The 21,695-nt window shown below is 53.3% G+C and overlaps 1 protein-coding gene across 1 annotated transcript in view; it reads left to right on the forward strand.

Moving 5' to 3' along the window:
• The window catches only part of atrnl1b (attractin-like 1b), a 1,392,850-nt gene that overhangs the window by 637,584 nt on the left and 733,571 nt on the right, over positions 1-21,695 (forward strand). Inside the window, exon 22 of the mRNA XM_072479459.1 lies at positions 7,026-7,120. Coding sequence (XP_072335560.1) covers positions 7,026-7,120 — 95 coding nt within the window. The remainder of the gene's footprint in view (positions 1-7,025; positions 7,121-21,695) is intronic.

The raw sequence follows: 21,695 nt of genomic DNA on the forward strand, positions 1-21,695 counted from the left end.
GCTCAGATCTATCCTCCATCTTGTGGGATAGTGCTGCCCCGACCCCATCAGGAGATCTACCCCTCCATTGCCACCATTGATGTTTCTTTAGCAGCTAGGGAATGATGCCAATGTTGTGGCTAAATTTGGAATTAACCTGCCATAATAATTTACCGTGCCATGGAAGGATTTATGTTCAGTTACATTCTTGGGTACTGGGATCTCATTCATTGTGTTGACCTTCCCCATGAGGGAATGTAGACCTGTTGCATCCACACAGAATCCGAAATGTGCAGAACCTTTATAACACCATCTCCAGGCTAGACATGTAGGGCGGGATTCTCTCAGCCCGAGGCCGGGCCGGAGAATCCCCGCGACCGGCGCGAATCGTGCCAAGCCGCCCCACGAATCGGCAACATTGGCACCGGCGTCGTTGGCGCGGCGCCGGTCGCGGGCTGCTCTACGCGGCTGGCCCGCTGATTCTCGGACCGGGATGGGCCAAATGGCCATCGTGGAAATGCCAAATCCCGCCGGCGCCATTCTAACCTGCTCTCAGCTGGCGGGAACTCTGCATTGTAGGGTCGGGTGGCGGCCGGTGGAGGGGAGGTGGGTCCGACCGTGGGGGGGCCTCCGATGTGGCCTGGCCAGCGATCGGGACACACCGATCGGCAGGCCGGCCTCTCAGTCTCCCGGCCTCCTTTCTTCTGCAACAGCGCCTGTACTCCTGCGCCATGTTGGGTCAGGGCCAGCGCGGACAAGGGAGACACCACGCATGCGTGGAGATCGTGCCGGTGGGACTGCACATGCATGGGTTTGCGCTGGACCCACTGCGCTTGTGCGCATCCCCCGGCGCCCATTCCACGGCCGGATCAGCAGCTGGAGCGGCATGAACCGCTCCAGCGCCGTGCTGGCCCCTTGTAGGGGCCAAAATTTGTGATCCTGGGGCCATGTTGACGTCATCGAGAAATGCGACTGCGTTTCTGGCGGCGTCAACACCTAGCCTCAGGATCAGAGAATCCCGCCCGTAGTCTTCAGGAGAAGTACAGGTGAGTAAAATATTGTCAAAGTCGACCGTCACTTTATTGATCCCTTGGAGGAGGTTTTCGATTGTATGCTGGAAAATAGTGCAGGTAGATGCTATGCCAAATGGTATACTGAAATACGCTCTGATGTGCACTTATCATGGTGAACTTCTGGGACTCCGTTCAATTCCAATTATAAATATGCATGGCTGAGATCTAATTTTGAGTAGGTAAAATTCACCACCAGCTTGGCGTAGAGGTCTTCAATCCTGGGGATCAGGTACCTATCCACCTGGGCAGCCTGATTAACGATTAATTTGTAGTCCCCACAGATTTTTATGGATCGATCTGGCTTGAGGACGGGGACTATGGGGGTTGCCCATTCAGAAAACTAAACTGGTTTAATTTTGCCCAGTTCTTGTAATCGCTTAGGCTTAGCCCCGACGTTTTGATGATACACATGATAAGAAACTGATCTGGTCTGGATTGACGGAAATTGTGGCTTTCACGCCTTTGATCCTCGAATCTTCGAAGGGCATCTTGAAGGACACCATTGGAAATTCTTTTACATTTCCAGCCAATTAAGTTTGATTTGCTGTAACCTGTCCCTTCCCATTAGGCTGGGTATGTGCCCCTCTACTACACCCAGGGGCAGATGGGCCTCTTGCTCTTTATAGGCCACAGTAAGCCACAGTAGTTTTGGTAGTCCAAAGGATTTTCAGGGTTTCTCCCGTGTAAGTTAGAACTTGGCCATGGTGCTGCTCAAATTTAAAGATTGAGCTCCATCATGAATATATTTGAAGATCTGCTCCCCCACAATTGTCACTGAGGCCCTGGTGTCGCCTTTTATTTTCAAGGGTTTACCATTCACACTTTGGATGATTTCAACAGGGGCTGTCTTGTTTACCTGGACTACGTTCAGGTGATACATTGTGTGCTCCTCCTCAGAGTTCTTCTCCACTTGGTGGCATTGTGGACTGCTGCTCCTGTTGTTATTGTTGCATTGATGCACTCTGCCTTGCACAGCAACATGCTTGAATATGGCATCTACAATTACAACAGAAACGGCAAAGGTAGGTTTCTTGGAAGTGGTTCTTTCCACCTCAATAGCAGTCCACCTCTGTCTTAGGGTGATGGCCTGTTCTTTTCCCAGTCCTTTGACTCTGGACCAGTCCCAAGGACCATATCAGGTTCTCTGCTTTGTCTGTTGATTCTGCCGCACACCTCATGGCCACACCACCACACTTGATTGGGTTCCCCTGCAGCCACACTTTGGAGATTTTTGACACCTCTTTCAACGCACTCCATTGCCTGAGCTATCTTGATCGCTTTTCATCACACTAACTAATCATAGAATCATAGAATTTACAGTGCAGAAGGAGGCCATTCGGGCCATTGAGTCTGCACCGGCTCTTGGAAAGAGCACCCCACCCAAGGTCAACACCTCCACCCTATCCCCATAACCCAGTAAACCCCACCCAACACTAAGGGCAATTTATCATAGCCAATCCACCTAACCTGCACATCTAATGACAAAGAGAGAGACAGCTAACATCAGAACTGCAACAAGTTGCAGGTATTGGGCTGAATTCTCCATTTCATAATCATAATCTTTATTATTGTCCCAAGTAGGCTTACATTAACACTGCAATGAAGTTACTATGAAAAGGCCCGAGTCGCCACACTCCGGTACCTGTTCGGGTGCACCGAGGGAGAATTCAGAATGTCCAATTCACCTAACAAACACGTCTTTCGACACTTGTGGGAGGAAACCGGAGCACCCGGAGGAAACCCACGCAGACACTGGGAGAATTTGCAGACTCCGCACGGTGGCCCAAGCCTGAATCGAACCTGCGACCCTGGAGCTGTGAAACAACAGTGCTAACCACTGTGCTACCGTGCCGCCCGCAAATTTGGTAAATCCTGGGCGGTATTCTCGGTTGGTCGATGCCGAAATCGCGAAACACGACGACGCAGAATCGGGTCTGACTCCAAAATCAACTGATTGGTGCTGATTTGACGCCAAATCGCAATTCACTGTCACCTTGACAGTGGTGTCTGTGCATACCTGATCGCACGTGCAACAAACACCGTTTGCATATCATCAGCGGACCCGGCCCGGTATTCTCCGCCTCCGATGGGCCGAGATCCTGATGGCACGGTTCACTTGTGCTTTTAAAAATCTTAAAAGCGGCATCATGGCTAATGAGGGAGAGATAGAGGAGATAGGTCACAGAGAAGTGTGACTGTGGGCTGCCTGGCCGGACACGGGCTGGGTTGGGGGAGCCCTGCCAGGGCTGGGGGGGGTGCTGGTGATGGGGTTAACAGGTCGAGTGGCCGGGATAACCCCCACGGGATTAGGGCGGTGCCCTGGTAAGGACCGCCATTACCGTGGCCATCTTGTTGTGCACCCCACTGACATTGGCCCCAGGTTCTGCGGAGTGACACTGGCTACCTGGGTGCCCCTAGCCCTCCCCCATCCACACACTCCATTCCCTGCCACCCCCCCCCTCCAAATCTGGCTGCCACCCCCTGGCAGCCCACCCAGGGCAGTACCCCTATCAGCCCCTACAGGGGCTGCGGTGCATGCCCTTGGCAAGGGCAGTGCCAGCCGACGGTACCCCTGGCATCAGGAAAAGGCGCTAGGGCCAGAGACCTCCAAGGTTCCGGCCACTGACAGGGCCAGGGGTCTGGGGATGGGGGGGTCACGCGGGGGCAGAGCTCATGGTGCCAAACGGGGCCACCATGTAGCCTGGTGTACCTGGCTTGGCATTGGGGTTTGCACCATGCTAAATGTCAACCTTTCACCTCTGCAGACAATGGATATTGGAATTCAACCAGCAATAGTAGTCGTCGCAGCCCTGGGGGATGCATTGCGGCCGCAGCAGCGGAACATGCCGCAGAGGAACAGGAGGCAGCCCCCGAGAATGGAGGGCCAGGCGCCCAACTGGCCAAGGAGGAGGAGGGGCCAAGGAGGCACTGCATGAGGCCTCGTGTGTACCGGCACCGTCTGTCATCCGATTACCTGCCGGACTGGGCTTGTCGTGACCACGGAACATAGGGAGTGGATCATCTCTGTCTGGGAATGCGCCAAATCATGCTGCGACTGTGCCACCATCTTCTGGGTTTGTGTCACATCAACCAGTGACTGCGCCATCTCCCTCTAGGACTGGGCCACCTCCCACTGTGGCTGCACCACATTGGCCAGCGCCTGGGCAAAACCGCCGACACTCCCATCCATGGCCTGCTCTGACTGGGCCATGCTCAGAAGTGCCGCTGCGATGTCCAGGTGACAAGGTGTCCTGTGAGTTGTCAACCCTGCCCTGGGCCTCAGCCTGTGCCCGCACAGAATGCTCCAAACCTTGGACATGCTGATCCATAGCCGAAACCACCACCGCGGCACCACCGGTGTAGGGTTGGGCTGGGTGGCACGCATGGTCGGCACCACTTCCTGCCCCTGCACACGGTTGGACTCCTCCAACCTGCAAGTGCTGGATGCTTGCCGACAACGAGTAGTCCCTGGCTCTGCAACTGCATCTCCACGATTGATGGGACTGTCCGTTCCAGAAGCCCGAAACCTGTCTGCCAGCTAGTTCCTGGGGTCGGCCTGCGCTCTGACCATCCGCCCCCTCGACTGTTCCCACTTCCACCTGCTGTAACGGACCAGCTGTGTGGTGAGCACCAGATCGTGTCCCAGGAGCAGCTTCACTAACATGCCCAACCGAGGTGAGTGTCTCTGGGATGGCAGAGGGTGTTGGAGACAGCTATGACGGAAAGTGTCACCCTCCGACTCGAGCACCGGGGTCTCCGCTTGTAAATATTTCCACTAATTTGTGCCCGCGTGACTTCCACCTGAGAGGGTGGAGCATCACGGAGGGGTGGAGTATGAAGTGTCCAACCCTCTAATGATATTTGAATCCATGTAAATGGTGCTTTTTCATGGATCGGCAGCACAAACTTTGCTCATGCCGCAAGTTGGGGGCCGGAGCATGGCGTAGGAATTGCCGCCGGGCGCGAAAATTGATTTTTCACTTGCGTGCTATTCTTCACCCGATTGCAATTCTCACTGCCATCGGTGGAAACAGATAATTCAGTTCATAGTCTCCTTGCTGAACCTGAAGGCTATTTCCCAGACATGACCACCTTAACCTGCTTGTGGTAATTATTTGCTGGATTTAGCTCATAAGCTTACTTAAAATTGGATGTTGTTTGGGAAAGGGGGTGTCTCCAGGTTCTGTTAAACATTGCTTGTTGGGGACCAAGGGATAGTTTCATGTAAAATTCTGTCTGTATAGTCATCGGTATCTTTATGTGTCATGGTTTATTGTAGCCCTTCTTGTCATGTGTGTTTTGGTCTTTTAAGTAAATTATTCCTCACTGTTTACACTAATTTCCCACTGGAATTAATTAATTCCTAATTAATTGTTCACAAAACGATGCACTGTTCCTCACTGGATTGAACGCCATACACCACTCTGAACCAGTGTTCCAAGTTACCCTTCTGGGTTTTGGGATACCCTTGCATTTAACATCAGCGTGGTCTGTAACAGAAAGTGTTCTGTTATCACATCCTTTATAATAGCTTCCAGCATTTTTCCTACGACCTATCTTAAATATATTCCAATACATAGAGGAACTGCATTAAGGAACTGTATAAATGTTATTTTAATCATTCAAAATCAGTGTGCAGATTTTCCCATATGTTTCAGCGTGTCGGACTCTGAATAAAACCAACATGTAGCTCCCCAGTTTCAGGCACCCTGAGTAAAAACAATGAATGGAAGGGTTTACGCATCAGTCTGGTGGGGCGGTTGCCTGATAGAGCTCCCACAGAGATAGGGACGCCATCATTAAAGGATTCCCTGATCAAGACAATGTAAACAGCCCCAGCACCACTCCCCGCAGACATGGTGGACCCCACTCACAAGCATTTGGGCAGTCCCTGCCCAATCCCTCCATAATACCAACATAGGAGCTCCCCCCTCTCCCCCTCCGCCAGCACCGCAGTCTTGGGGGCCATCTTCCCCTCCAAGACCCCAGCACTGTTGTAGTATTGGGGGCACTCTCACCCTCCTCTCCAATCTCTTCCCCCCCCTCCCCCTCCCCCAGCATTTAAGTCTTGGGGGCAATCTCCCCCCTCACAGACATCAGCCCTCCCCGCAACACAAAGGGACTCCCTGGATTGGCGCTGCCCAGAGAGCCCACCCCTGGAACTGCCCATGGCACAACCTGGCACTGCCAACCTGTGCCAGGGCACTGTCCAGGCATGTTCCTTACCTTTGAGCCCCCGGGGGAATCCCCTCGACTGATTCACACCTTTGAATAGCTGTTGTATACCTCGCCGACATGACATATGAATATTCAGTGGGCTGGGGTGGGGATTTTGTGGGGGGAATTACCTCGCTAATTTTGCGTAGATCTGTGGGCAGGAACCTCATCGGCCAGGGGCGTGGAAAATCGGGAAATGCAATCTCGCCGCCTACTCTTGATGATGGCTAAGGTGGGTGCAAAATAGGAGTGAACAAGAAGCGGTTTGGTCCATTAAATTTCTGAGCTTGGATTAAGTGCTGTAGTCCATGGTATTTCTGTTTGTATATTAATCCAAATGTGAAAGTTAACCAGGTGATGAGGCAGAGATTTGATAATTTAGTTTTGTGTTTATCTAAGCCAGATATTGGAAACTATGTTCAGGGCCAGTAATCGTTTTTGTGAACAGTTCACTGTAAAGGTCAAAATTGAGCAGTATGTGAACCATTATTGTAAATATGTTGTTTTGCTGGGCAATTCAATTTATGAATGAAAGATGTGGATTTTAAAATTGCCCCTTGCACATGACAGAAATGTTATTCTTATACTACTTTCCCGTAGTATGGAATGCTATGTGCCAGCAGGTGAGCTGGCATCACTTTCCAGTAAATGGAAATAATTTCTATTCTCAGTTACTTCTACAGTGTGCACATGAAGAGAAAATTGCACTTTCTGGGAATTCGACACTTATGATCTACTTTTGAATCTTGTCCACAGACAGTCTTTTGATTGACTATCAGTTTACGTTCAGCCTTACCCAGGATGATGACCGCCATTATACAGCTATCAACTTCATGGCTACTCCAGAACAGGTTGGTCTGCTGTGTACTGATAGTGTTCTCTTTCTTTCATTTAAACTTTTTTATTTTTCTGTCCTTCCAGTTCACGTTCTTCGCTTGTGTTGCTTGGTACTGAGTACTGATAAATAAATATATTACTGTCCTAAGAATTGTAACGCACCTCTGCTCCAGATCTTTTTCCCTCCTTCTGTGTATTAAAAATTGACTGATTAGCTAGTCCGATGTTGTATATACATTGTTTTTTGTTGTGATGCTGACAGCATGCATTTCGTAAGATGACATTTTGAACTTTACAGTGAGCATGTTAGTCCTGATTCTCACTGGTCTCGGGTTCTGAAACTAATTTATGGAAATGTATGCACAGCAAACTTTACCAGACACCAGCAATGCAGATTTAAAGTTAATTATCCTGCAAGTACAAGAGACAGAAGAGTCTATGAAAATTTGATTAAAATACTCACTTGCTTTTTTGTTGATTTATGGAAAATTAAGCCATGACCTCAATAGAAATTCTGTGGATAATGGAATTACAGATATTTGACACTTCACAATATTTAACTACTTCCAATGTTGTTGCTTTCCAGAAGAGTGGAATGGTTTTTCACCTTTATTATTTGAGTTTATAATCCGAGCTCTTTTCAAAATGTGCTGCAACGCCAGTCGAACAGCGCAGCATTAAAAATAAGTTGCTAATATTTTCATTTCCATTATTTTACACTTTAACATTGCTGAAAAGAGTGACATGTTGCCAAAACATTTCGCAACATGTTTCTCTTTTCAATAATATTTTATACTTGCATGAATGTCATTATCAGCTCCTTTTCAACATTTCACAAGTCACAGTTGGAATGGATGGCAGCACGGTAGCATTGTGAATAGCACAATTGCTTCACAGCTCCAGGGTCCCAGGTTCGATTTCGGCTTGGGTCACTGTCTGTGTGGAGTCTGCACATCCTGCCCGTGTGTGCATGGGTTTCCTCCGGGTGCTCCGGTTTCCTCCCACAGTCCAAAGATGTGCAGGTTAGGTGGATTGGCCATGATAAATTGCCCTTAGTGTCCAAAAGTGCCCTTGTGTTGGATGGGGTTACTGGGTTATGGGGATAGAATGGAGGTGTTGACCTTGCGTAGGGTGCTCTTTCCAAGAGCCGGTGCAGACTCGATGGGCCGAATGGCCTCCTTCTGCACTGTAAATTCTATGATAATCTATGATATGGGTAATTATTTTTAACTTTAATTTTGTTTAAAAGTTGATCACTTAAGGGTAACTTAACAGACAGGTATGTTTGTATTAATGTCCATGAGGGGAACGGGATTTCTATTGCTACCTCAATTAAAGCACAACATTTTTACAGGTAGGAGGAGACTGGTTTAGGCAGTGCGGGAAGTTAAACCTGTTCAATGTGACATTGGGTCTCACTCAAACACATTTAAAAGCAGATGGGGAATCCTCATGCAGCTGCTGGATTAGGCACTTAAATATTCAAATAGTCATTAAGTTCTGTTTTAACCAAGGGTCACTGAGATGAGGCCACAGCAGGATGTTCTTCTTCACTGAAACCTAGCAGCCTTTGATCAGTCAGAGCTGCAGTCAGGGACAGGTGAGAGGCTGCTTATAGTAAGAAGTGTGTTGAGGAGTGTATCTCAGGCAATAATCAGATGCTCCATTGATAAGAATCTGGGGCGAAATTCTCCGTTATCGGCGGAAAGTCCGCCGATCGGCGCAAATCCGACTTGCGTCACGTCGGAAAAATGGGTCGATAGTCTCCGGCCCGAAATGGGCTAGCAGCGACGTAACGGGATCCGCGCTTGCGCAGTGGTTCATGCCGTGCAGCGTCATACGCGCTGCACGGCGTGACGGCTCATAAGGCCGCGCTGCTCCCCCCACCCGACCGGAACACCCGACCGCAACACCCGACTGGATGGCTGACCGTCGCTCAGCCCCGAGGTTCAAGTCACGCGATGTGGAGGCGCTCCTGGACGCGGTGGAGCAGAGGAGGGACGCCCTGTATCCCGGGCACGGCCGCAGAGTTGCCCCAAGCCACAGCCGGCGTCTGTGGAGGGAAGTGGCAGAGGCCGTCACCGCTGTGGCCCTGACACCACGGACAGGCACCCAGTGCCACAAGAAGGTGAACGACCTCGTCAGAGCAGGCAGGGTGAGCCTCCCCCATATCCCCCCCCTCCCCATATCCCCCATATCCCCCCTCCCCATATCCCCCATATCCCCCCTCCCCCATATCCCCCATATCACCCCCTCCCCATATCCCCCCTCCCCCATATCCCCCTCCCCCATATCCCCCTCCCCCATATCCCCCATATCCCCCCTCCCCCATATCCCCCCTCCCCCATATCCCCCCTCCTCCATATCCCCCCTCCCCCATATCCCCCTCCCCCATATCCCCCCTCCCCCCTCCCCCATATCCCCCCTCCCCCATATCCCTCCTCCCCCATACCCCCCTCCCCCATATCCCCCATATCCCCCTCCTCCATATCCCCCCTCCCCCATATCCCCCCTCCCCCATATCCCCCACATCCCCCCTCCCCCATATCCCCCTCCCCCATATCCCCCATATCCCCCCTCCCCCATATTCCCCCTCCCCCATATCCCCCCTCCCCCATATCCCCCCTCCCCCATATCCCCCATATCCCCCCCCCATATCCCCCTCCCCATATCCCCCCTCCCCATATCCCCCATATCCCCCCCTCCCCCATATCCCCCCCTCCCCCATATCCCCCCCTCCCCCATATCCCCCCTCCCCCATATCCCCCCCTCCCCCATATCCCCCCTCCTCCTCCAGGATGCCCCTCGGAGACCACAGGAGACGGAGAGACCCGCACCCTCCAGCATGCGACGCCCGCAGGATGCCCCTCGGAGACCACAGGAGACGGAGAGACCCGCACCCTCCAGCATGCGACGCCCGCAGGATGCCCCTCGGAGACCACGGGAGACGGAGAGACCCGGACCCTCCAGCATGCGACGCCCGCAGGATGCCCCTCGGAGACCACGGGAGACGGAGAGACCCGGACCCTCCAGCATGCGACGCCCGCAGGATGCCCCTCGGCGACCACGGGAGACAGAGAGACCCGGACCCTCCAGCATGCGACGCCCGCAGGATGCCCCTCGCACACCACGGGAGACGGAGAGACCTGGAGCAACAGGGAGACGACACCCCAGTCACGTGCGGGAGCGACCACCCAGCGACGAGGGGGGCAGCCACAGGCCCCCGTCACATCCGAGCCAGGACACCACTACCCAGGACACCACTACCCGGGACAGCACTACCCAGGAAGACGAAATACCGGACAGTGACTCAGAGTGGATGGGCGGAGACGAACCCCCACCCCAAAGTGCCATGGACTCAGAGTGGGACGAAGAGCACGACACAACGCCACTGTTGTCACCAACACCCTCCACCATCGCAGAAACACTCACCACGGTTGGGCACTTTAGTGATGAGGCGTCTGGTACACTCACTGGTGCGCACAACACAGCCGTCCCGGTACAGCAGGTGGAGGTAGGAGCAGCAGAGGGACCGGGCCGTCGGAGGGCAGCCCAGCCCAAGCGAACATCTGCCGCCCAGATGGATCCCGGGTTCCTGCAGTTACCACACCCACACATAGATCCGATGCAACCACCGACCCGGAGACCAGCGAAGAGGGTGACGGGCGGCTTGCGGCGGCTGCGGTCGCAGGTGGAGGAGTCCACCCGCGTCCAGGAGCTGGGAGTGGTGCCGGTCATGCGTGCCACCCAGGCCGACACCGCACGGGTGGCGTCCGCGGTGGAGGCAATGGGTGCGACGGTGTCAGACATGGGGAACGGTTTGCGAGGCCTGGGGCCTTCCGTGCAGGCGGCGTCTGTGGCCCAGGAAATGGCTGCCCTCTCACAGGAGGCCATGAGCCAGTGCCAGCGCCAGATGGCAGAGGCGCTCAACGCCATAGCCCAGTCTCAGCAGGCCATGGCCCAGTCTCAGCAGGCCATGGCCCAGTCTCTGCAGGCCATCGCTGAGGGCATCGGCGCCAGTGGCCATGTGCGAGCCGGCGTCGCACTGTCACAGACAGGGTTTGCCAACCCCCTGGGCTCCATGGCTGCAAACCTGCAGACCCCTGTCGATACCAGCACGGGCCTCCAGGACTGGCAGCGCCAGATGTCGGGGGGGCATCGGATGGCCAGTCCGTTCGCATCCCCCACCCATGTAGAGGCCTGGGGGCCATCGGGCACCCCGAGGGAGGAGGAGGTGGTGTGGTCCGTCCCGGCTCCCTCTGTAGGGGAGGTCCTGGTACACCGCGACACCCCGGACTCCCCCCCCTTCCGTCCCAGGTGCATCGGGTGGGCAACGGGCAGGACAGGCTGGCAGCTCGCCATCCCAGTCGCCCGGGCCGCTGCCTGGCCCATCTAGGCCAGGACGCCCCAGGAAACGGCCGCCAAAGGGATCCAGTGTCAGAGGGCAGGAATCACAGGAGTCCACCTGTGTACCGTCTGGGGAACCACGTAGACGTAGTCAAAGGGCCCGCAAGGCCAAACAATTAGACACTGAGTAAGTTGGCACGGGTGCAGGGCACAGATGAGTTTTAGGGGCTAGGGCACGTGCATGAACTCCTTTGGTTATTAAAGTCAATGTTACACCTACCGAAGCTGCCTTTGTGCTCTGTCCAAAGTGTGCGGGGGTGTCATGTACGTTGAGCGCAAGTGTGTGTGTGAGGGGTGGTCTTACCTCAGCCCCAGGTGAGTCTGCCCCCTTCCCCCTGGGCCGCCATCAACATCCCCCGGGCAGAGGACGGGACCGTGCGCTGCAGTGTCACAGCCGCATGCAGGGATGGTCCGGGTGGATGGTGGTACTGTGGCCATGGGTCAGACATAGTCCAACGATGTAGAGCCAGGAGCTCATCGCAGGGCGGGTTGTCATCATCCTCCATGGCCTGCGATAGACACGCGTCCACCCGCAACTGTGTGAGCCCGGCCCGTTGTGCCGCAGGTGGATCGTCAATGGGGGGGGGGGGGTGTGCATGCGGGTGGGGTGGGTGGGGTTGGAGAGGGGGGTGAGGGTGCTGGGTGGGTGGATGGGTGGGGGGTGTGGGTGGTCGGCTGTTGCCATAGTGTGCGGTCTGTGGCCATACTACCCGATTCCCATGCCCATCTAGTCAGTGAAGCGGGCGTCTATCAGTCTGTCCCGTGCTCGATGTGCCAGCCGGTAACGGTGGACAGCCACCCGCCTGTGTCTACCCCATCTGCCCTGACCATTGCCCCCATCCCCCTCATCTAGGGAGGACTGGGCCTCTTCCTGCTGCTCCTCCACTCCGCCCTCCTCTGCCTGCGGCACATCGCCCCTCTGCTGGGCTATGTTGTGCAGGACGCAGCACACCACAATGATGCGGCCGACCCTATCTGACTGATACTGGAGGGCGCCCCCAGAGAGGTCCAGGCACCTGAAACGCATCTTGAGCACGCCAAAGCACCTCTCGATCATTCCCCTTGTCGCTACATGGGCATCATTGTAGCGGTTCTCCGCCTCATTGCGTGGCCTCCGTATAGGCGTCATCAGCCACGATCGCAATGGGTAGCCCCTGTCGCCCAGCAACCAGCCCCTCAGTCGGGGATGGCGTCCCTCGTACATGCCGGGGATGGATGACCGCGACAACACGAATAAGTCGTGTACACTGCCTGGGTGACGGGCGCAGACGTGCAGGATCATCATGTGGTGGTCGCAGACCACCTGTACGTTCATCGAATAGGTCCCCTTCCTATTAGTGAACACAGCCCTGTTATCTGCAGGTGGCTGCACGGCGACGTGGATCCCATCGATCGCGCCCTGGACCATGGGGAACCCGGCCACGGCAGTGAAGCCCACGGCCTGGGCATCTTGGCTGGCCCGGTCCACGGGGAAGCGGATGTAGCGGTGCGTCATGGCATATAGGGCATCTGTCACTGCCCGGATGCACCGGTGCACCGATGTCTGCGATATGCCGGACAGGTCCCCACTCGGTGCCTGGAATGACCCCGTTGCATAAAAGTTCAGGGCCACCGTAACCTTGACGGACACGGGGAGAGGGTGTCCCCCGCCCGTGCCACGCGGTGACAGGTGTGCCAGCAGGTGGGAGATGTGTGCCACGGTTTCCCGGCTCATCCGGAGTCTCCTCCTGCATTCCCGGTCCGTGAGGTCCTGGTATGACTGCCGGGGCCGGTACACACGGGGCGCCCTTGGGTGCCTCCGTTGCCGTGGGGCCGCGACGTCCTCCTCCCCCTCCTCGTCCTGTCGGTCAGGTGTCCCTCCAGCCTGGGCGGCTGCCGCCTGCCCCTCTGGCACGCTCCTCCTCCTCATCCAGGGCAACATAGACATGAGCGGCTGCCACCACGGCGGCCAACATCGCTGGATGATCTGAAAACATGACGGCCTGGTGGGGGGGGGGAGGGGAACGACGACATGACATCATTGCCCATATCCCCTCCTCCCTCCAGCCAAGTGGCATGGACCGCATGGGTCCAACTGTTGGAGGCTGGCACCTGGCCAGGTGGACCAACTCACATGCCCTCCCATCCCCCTCCTCGGCACGGACCCCCCCTCCCAACCTCCACCCCAGCACGGACCCCCCCCCCCCCCAACCTCCACCCCGGCACGGAACCCCCCCCCCCCCCAACCTCCACCCCGGCATGGCACGGACCCCCCCCAACCTCCACCCCGGCACGGACCACCCCCCCCCCAACCTCCACCCCAGCACGGACCCCCCCCCCCAACCTCCACCCCGGCACGGCACAGACCCCCCCCCAGCCTCCACCCCGGCACGGACCCCCCATCCACCTCCCCGGCACGGACCCCCTCCCGGCACTCCCCCGGAGCCCAGCCTACTCTAACCACCCCCCCCCCCCTCCCCCGCCGCACACACACACACACAACCCGAGACACACCTCTCCTCACGCATTCAGACTGCGGCCACGCCATTGCCTGCCCAGAGCCAACCCCCCAGGCCGTCACTCACCTCCACGCTGGTCGGCGTGAGCCTGGAGCACCGGGTCATGCCGATGAAAAGGAGGTTTAATTTACGTCGACGTGAACGGTCATCACGTCGACGGGACTTCGGCCCTTCCGGAAGGGAGAATATCGGCAGGCCGAAAATCGGCTGCCTTGCGCAGACCCGTGACATTCTCCGCGGCAGCGGCGACATTAACGCCCCGCCGACTTTTCTCCCTTCGGAGACTTCGGCAACAGGTGGGGGCGGGATTCACGGCGGCCAACGGCCATTCTCCGACCCTCTGGGGGGTCGGAGAATGACGCCCCTGCTGTCCCTTTTTGCATTACTTGAGAAGATTGAAACAAAGCCTTCTTTTTGCCCTTGGTAATGTTTTGTACCTTTAAGAAATCACTGCAGTCAGACTGATGAAGGAGCTGTGCTCCGAAAGCTAGTGATTCGAAACAAACCTGTTGGACTTTAACCTGGTGTTCTTCTTACTGTATTAATGTAGATTGCAGTGCTTGATTGATGTTCTGGAATTTCGACAGGAATATTCTGACGTCAAGTAAATCTTTGAGAATTTTACTCTTTTTAAATGATTGAAGAAAGTTCAGGAGAGTCCATGATTATCTCATCATTGTATTGACTGGTCAGTGCTGTTGAATTGAATATGGTTTAATTTGGGAGGGGAAGGGCAGCACAAATAGATGAAAGGAATTGAAGTGAGAATAGAGGACAGCGATATAAACATTAAAATTAGAAATATTCAAAGTTGCAGGATTGGATTGAGGGAAAATAGCAGTGGTGATGATGGCGTTATTGGACTGAATGTATATGAGTGTTCGTAATGTGACCACTAATATTGGTGAACTGATTGCTACAGGGGATTATGACGTGGTTGTAATAGATACACAGCTCAAAGAAGAAAGACTTGTATTTATCTGGTTCCTTTCGTGAGCACTGGACATCTCAGAGCCCTTCACAGCCAATGAAGTAATTTTGAAGTGTAGCCCTTTGTAATGTATTAAATGCAGCAGTATGGGGCGTCACGGTGGCGTAGTGATTAGCTCTGTTGCCTCACGGTGCCGAGGATCTGGGTTCGAACCCGGCCCTGGGTCACTGTCCGTGTGGAGTTTGCACATTCTCCCCGTGTCTGCATGGGCTTCAGTCCCAAATGTTTAAGAGGGTGGATAGGTTGCGGAATAAGTGGATTCCTTTGCTTTGGGTGGTGTTGAGCTTCTTGATTGTTGTTGAAGCTGCACTGATCCAGGCAAGTAAAGGACCATCCTGACATAATGCTTTCATTGTTTGAGCTAACTCCTCACCCATTTCTTCTGAAAAATTGTTTTGTGAAGCTTTTATAATTACCATGGTGAACGAAACAGTGAGACCATATGATTTTCCTGCTTTCTGAATTTCCACTGTAAATAATATAAACTTCAAACTCCTTTGTGCCAAATGATTTTGCTGCTTTAAATGTAGAAGTGACTGTACCTTGGCTAATGCAAGAGGACAATGATTCAAATTTTCGGTGTCTTAGCCGCTTCTGTATTTAACATAGAATCCTGACGAAAAGGAACAGAATCACATTGCATTTCTTGACCTGGTTCATGGAACTGATGTGATTCAAAAATGCAAATGAAGGCATATATAATATTTTCCTTGTGGGCCAATTGTAATTACTTCTGGTTGAAAGTGTGTAAAGAGGTCCATTACGATATTAGCTCTGAAAAGTTAATTTATTCATTTTATTGTTAACTCTTTCAACATTTTTCTTAACTCCCACTGCTTTATGAGTATCTTGTTTGAATCTTCATCGAATGCTAGACGCAATCGTCCCAAAATATTTTGAAGTTAATTTGTGGCGGGTTTTTCAGGGAGTTTCCCGCCGGCTGTGGCAGCGAGTTCCCCACCGCTATTCAATGACATAGAGTGCGAGATTCTCCGGAAAGATTTCTAAGTGTTGTAGCGAGCGGAAACTGCCACGAGCTTCCTGGCACTCGGCCCACCGAGGCCGGCAACGCTATTCAACGTTAATTGGTTCACTTAATGAGGCCCCAAGGGCTTTTCGTTCCGGGCTTCTCGATGAGACAATCCTATCAATTGTGGAGATGCATTTGCAGAACCAGGCACTACATTAGGGGTTGTTGACGAGCATCTGACACCTGCAGGTGCAGTTGGAAGTGGTGCCGACTATGCGTTCCACCCAGGCCAACACCTCATGGGTGGTATCCACGGTGGAGGCCTTGGGCCGTGACGGTTTTGGCGACGGATCAGTATGTCCAAGGCCTGGGGCATTCTGTGCAGGCGCTGGCCGTGGCCCAGGGCAGGGTTGCAACCTCGCAGTCAACCATGTGCCAGAGCCACCTGGACATCACTGCGGCACTCCTGAGCGTGACCCAGTCACAGAAGGCCGTGGCTGGTAACGTCGGCAGCATTGCCCAGGCGCTGGCTGACATAGCGCAGACACAGAGGGAGGTGGCCCAGTCCCAGAGGGAGATGACGTAGTCACTGGCTGATGTGACACAAACCCAGAAGGTGGCGGCACAGTCAATGGGTGATGTGGTGCAGTCCCAGTCGGAGATGGTCCACTCTCTGTGCTCCATGGCCGCAAGCATGTGGACCCTACTCGAGACTTCAGTGGGCCTCCAAGACCCGCAGCACCAGCTGGCAGAGTACCCTTGGGATAGCTCCGCTCACACTCATCGGGCACCACGAGGGAGGAGGAGGTGCTAGGGCCCATGCCCGTGACTCCCATAGGGGATGTGCCAGAACATCACAGCACCTCGGACTCCGCCCCCCTCTCCTGTCCCTGGTGCATCTGGTGGGCAGCACAGGGCGGCACCACACCACCTGCAACACCTGAGCAGCAGCCGGGCCCATCCAGGCCCGGTCGCACCAGAAGACACCCGCCAACGAGGACCCAGGTCGCAGTGCAGGAATTATAGCAGGCCGTCTTCACTTCTACTGTACTGTCTGGAAAACCACCTAGACATAGCGTTAGGGGCTTTATGGCCAGAAGGTTCGACACCAGTTAGGTTGACACGGGTGCAGGGCATAGTTTAGATATAGGTGCTAGGACATAAATCTGTAAATATTTGTTCACATTTCTACCATTTGTTACCACTGTTACAACCTGTCTCGGTGCACTGTCGGATTGGTGTGAGGGGTGGGCAGTTCTGGGCTGGCCATGGAGGTGTGGGAAGGGTCAGTCGTTGTGGGTGTCCCGTGCTCCACTCCCCCGTCGCCACCACCGTCACCTCCAAGGATTCGATGGGACTGTGTGATGGAATGGCCAGCTCGCATGCAGGGATCACCCAGGTGGACGGTGGAAAGTGCTACCATGGGTAGGAGTCAAACATTGTCAGATGATGTGGAGCACCAGAGCTCATCGAACGGGTTGTCATCATCCTCCATCACATGGACCAGACCTGGTGTTACTGCCATCTCAGGACCCCAACCTGCAGTGCGGCAGGTATGTATCACAGAGGTAGATGCAGGCAGGGGGACCGGGGAGGGCAGGGAGTGATGTGTGGGCTTGGGATGCGGTATCAGAGCCTCTGGCCAGTTACCCCCCACCACCGCAGTTGGTGAACCTGGAGGCTGTAGCCACCTGGGTTGGCCACTTCCCGACTTAAAATGGAGGTCCGCAAAGAATGCAGGGAAATTCAGCCAAGTCAGGAAGAAACTAGCAGGTGCAAAGTCTCCTGTGTATTAGAACTTGCAGAAACCCAGACAGCACTGAAACTCACAGCCATTTGCACTGAGTGCTGAATTTGGTGCATTTGAGTGCGATAGTGAGAGTTTGGTGACCGAGGGAGTGCTGAATTTGGTGCATTTGAGTGCGATAGTGAGAGTTTGGTGACCGAGGGAGTTAGGTGAGGAGGGAGTAAGGTGCTCCTTTCATTTTGTTTCCGACATTTCCGCAAAGAGTGCGACGAGAGCCAGGAGTTTACAGAAAGTGTAGCTGACTGGGAGCAGGGTCGGAGGGCGGAGATCTAGTTAGTCCACAGGGCAGCTATATTCTGTCAGGTAAGAGGGGATGGAGGCTAGGCCAGTTACATGCTCCTCCTGTAGGATGTGGGTGGTGAGGGATACCACCGGTGTCCCCGCTGACTATACCTGCGGGAAGTGCACCCAACTTCAGCTCCTCAAAGACCGTGTTAGGGAACTGGAGCTGAAGCTGGATGAACTTCGGATCATCCGGGAGGCAGAGGGGGTGATTGAGAAGAGTTACAAGGAGGTAACCACACCCAAGGTACAGGACAAGAATAGCTGGGTTACAGTCAGGGGGAAAAAAACAAACAGGCAGAAAGTGCAGGGATCCCTCGTGGCCGTTCCCCTTCAAAACAAGTATACCGTTTTGGATGCTGTTGGGGGGGATGACCTACCGGGGGAAGGCCCTAGCAGTCTGGCTCTGGGGCTCAGAAGGGAAGGGGGGAGAATAGAAAAGCAATAGCTGCAGGAGATTCAATGGTTAGGGGAATAGATAGGAGATTCTGTGGTCATGAGCGAGACTCCCGGAAGGTATGTTGCCTCCCGGGTGCCAGGGCAAGGGATGTCTCGGATCGTGTCTTCAGGATCCTTAAGGGGGAGGGGGAGCAGCCAGAAGTCGTGGTGCACATTGGTACCAACGACATAGGTAGGAAAAGGGGTGTGGAGGTAATAAACAAGTTTAGGGAGTTAGGCTGGAAGTTAAAAGCCAGGACAGACAGAGTTGTCATCTCTGGTTTGTTGCCGGTGCCACGTGATAGCGAGGCTAGGAATAGGGAGAGAGTGCAGCTGAACACGTGGCTGCAGGAATGGTGTAGGAGGGAGGGCTTCAGGTATTTGGATAATTGGAGCGCATTCTGGGGAAGGTGGGACCTGTACAAGCAGGACGGGTTGCATCTGAACCAGAGGGGCACCAATATCCTGGGAGGGAGGTTTTCTAGTACTCTTCGGGAGGGTTTAAACTAATTTGGCAGGGGAATGGGAACCGGATTTGTAGTCCAGCAACTAAGGTAGCCGATATTCAGGACGCCAAAGCGTGTAGTGAGGCAGTGGGGAAGGGAACACTGACAAAGGAGAGTACTTGCAGGCACGGAGATGGGTTGAAGTGTGTATACTTCAACGCAAGAAGCATCAGGAATAAGGTGGGTGAACTTAAGGCATGGATCGGTACTTGGGACTACGATGTGGTGGCCATCACAGAAACTTGGATAGAAGAGGGGCAGAAATGGTTGTTGGAGGTCCCTGGTTATAGATGTTTCAATAAGATTAGGGAGGGTGGTAAAAGAGGTGGGGGGGGGTGGCATTATTAATTAGAGATAGTATAACAGCTGCAGAAAGGCAGTTCGAGGAGTATCACCCTATTGAGGTAGTATGGGTTGAAGTCAGAAATAGGAAAGGAGCAGTCACCTTGTTAGGAGTTTTCTATAGCCCCCCCAATAGTAGCAGAGATGTGGAGGAACAGATTGGGAAACAGATTTTGGAAAGGTGTAGAAGTCATAGGGTAGTAGTCATGGGCGACTTTAACTTCCCAAATATTGAGTGGAAACTCTAGATCAAATAGTTTGGATGGGGTGGTGTTTGTGCAGTGTGTCCAGGAAGCTTTTCTAACACAGTATGTAGATTGTCCGACCAGAGGAGGGACAATATTGGATTTAGTACTGGGTAATGAGCCAGGGCAAGTGATAGATTTGTTAGTGGGGGAGCATTTTGGAGATAGTGACCACAATTCTGTGACTTTCACTTTAGTAATGGAGAGGGATAGGTACGTGCAACAGGGCAAGGTTTACAATTAGGGGAAGGGTAAATACGATGTTGTCAGACAAGAATTGAAGTGCATAAGTTGGGAACATGGGCTGGCAGGGAAGGACACAAGTGAAATGTGGAACTTGTTCAAGGAACAGGTGCTACGTGTCCTTGATATGTATGTCCCTGTCAGGCAGGGAAGAGATGGTCGAGTGAGGGAACCATGGTTGACAAGAGAGGTTGAATGTATTGTTAAGAGGAAAAAGGTGACTTATGTAAGGCTGAGGAAAAAAGGTTCAGACAGGGCATTGGAGGGATACAAGATAGCCAGGAGGGAACTGAAGAAAGGGATTAGGAGAGCTAAGAGAGGGCATGAACAATCTTTGGCGGGTAGGATCAAGGAAAACCCCAAGGCCTTTTACACATATGTGAGAAATATGAGAATGACTAGAGCGGGGGTAGGTCCGATCAAGGACAGTAGCGGGAGATTGTGTATTGAGTCTGAAGAGATAGGAGAGGTCTTGAACGAGTACTTTTCTTCTGTATTTACAAATGAGAGGGGCGATATTGTTGGAGAGGACAGTGTGAAACAGATTGGTAAGCTCGAGGAAATACTTGTTAGGAAGGAAGATGTGTTGGGCATTTTGAAAAACTTGAGGATAGACAAGTCCCCCGGGCCTGACGGGATATATCCAAGGATTCTATGGGAAGCAAGAGATGAAATTGCAGAGCCGTTGGCAATGATCTTTTCGTCCTCACTGCCAACAGGGGTGGTACCAGGGGATTGGAGAGTGGCGAATGTCGTGCCCCTGTTCAAAAAAGGGACTAGGGATAACCCTGGGAATTACAGGCCAGTTAGTCTTACTTCGGTGGTAGGCAAAGTAATGGAAAGGGTACTGAAGGATAGGATTTCTGAGCATCTGGAAAGACACTGCTTGATTAGGGATAGTCAGCACGGATTTGTGAGGGGTAGGTCTTGCCTGACAAATCTTATTGAATTCTTTGAGGAGGTGACCAAGCATGTGGATGAAGGTAAAGCAGTGGATGTAGTGTACATGGATTTTAGTAAGGCATTTGATAAAGTTCCCCATGGTAGGCTTATGCAGAAAGTAAGGAGGCATGGGATAGAGGGAAATTTGGCCAGTTGGATAACGAACTGGCTAACCGATAGAAGTCAGAGAGTGGTGGTGGATGTCAAATATTCAGCCTGGATCCCAGTTACCAGTGGCGTACCACAGGGATCAGTTCTGGGTCCTCTGCTGTTTGTGATTTTCATTAATGACTTGGATGAGGGAGTTGAAGGGTGGGTCAGTAAATTTGCAGACGATACGAAGATTGGTGGAGTTGTGGATAGTAAGGAGGGCTGTTGTCGGCTGCAAAGAGACATAGATAGGATGCAGAGCTGGGCTGAGAAGTGGCAGATGGAGTTTAACCCTGAAAAGTGTGAGGTTATCCATTTTGGAAGGACAAATATGAATGCGGAATACAGGGTTAACGGTAGAGTTCTTGGCAATGTGGAGGAGCAGAGAGATCTTGGGGTCTATGTTCATACATCTTTGAAAGTTGCCACTCAAGTGGATAGAGCTGTGAAGAAGGCCTATGGTGTGCTCGCGTTCATTAACAGAGGGATTGAATTTAAGAGCCGTGAGGTGATGATGCAGCTGTACAAAACTTTGGTAAGGCCACATTTGGAGTTCTGTGTACAGTTCTGGTCGCCTCATTTTAGGAAGGATGTGGAAGCTTTGGAAAAGGTGCAAAGAAGATTTACCAGGATGTTGCCTGGAATGGAGAGTAGGTCTTACGAGGAAAGGTTGAGGGTGCTAGGCCTTTTCTCATTAGAACGGAGAAGGGTGAGGGGCGACTTGATAGAGGTTTATAAGATGATCAGGGGATTGGATAGAGTAGACAG

Source organism: Scyliorhinus torazame, chromosome 16, assembly GCF_047496885.1.
Source record: "Scyliorhinus torazame isolate Kashiwa2021f chromosome 16, sScyTor2.1, whole genome shotgun sequence".
NCBI lineage: Eukaryota > Metazoa > Chordata > Chondrichthyes > Carcharhiniformes > Scyliorhinidae > Scyliorhinus > Scyliorhinus torazame.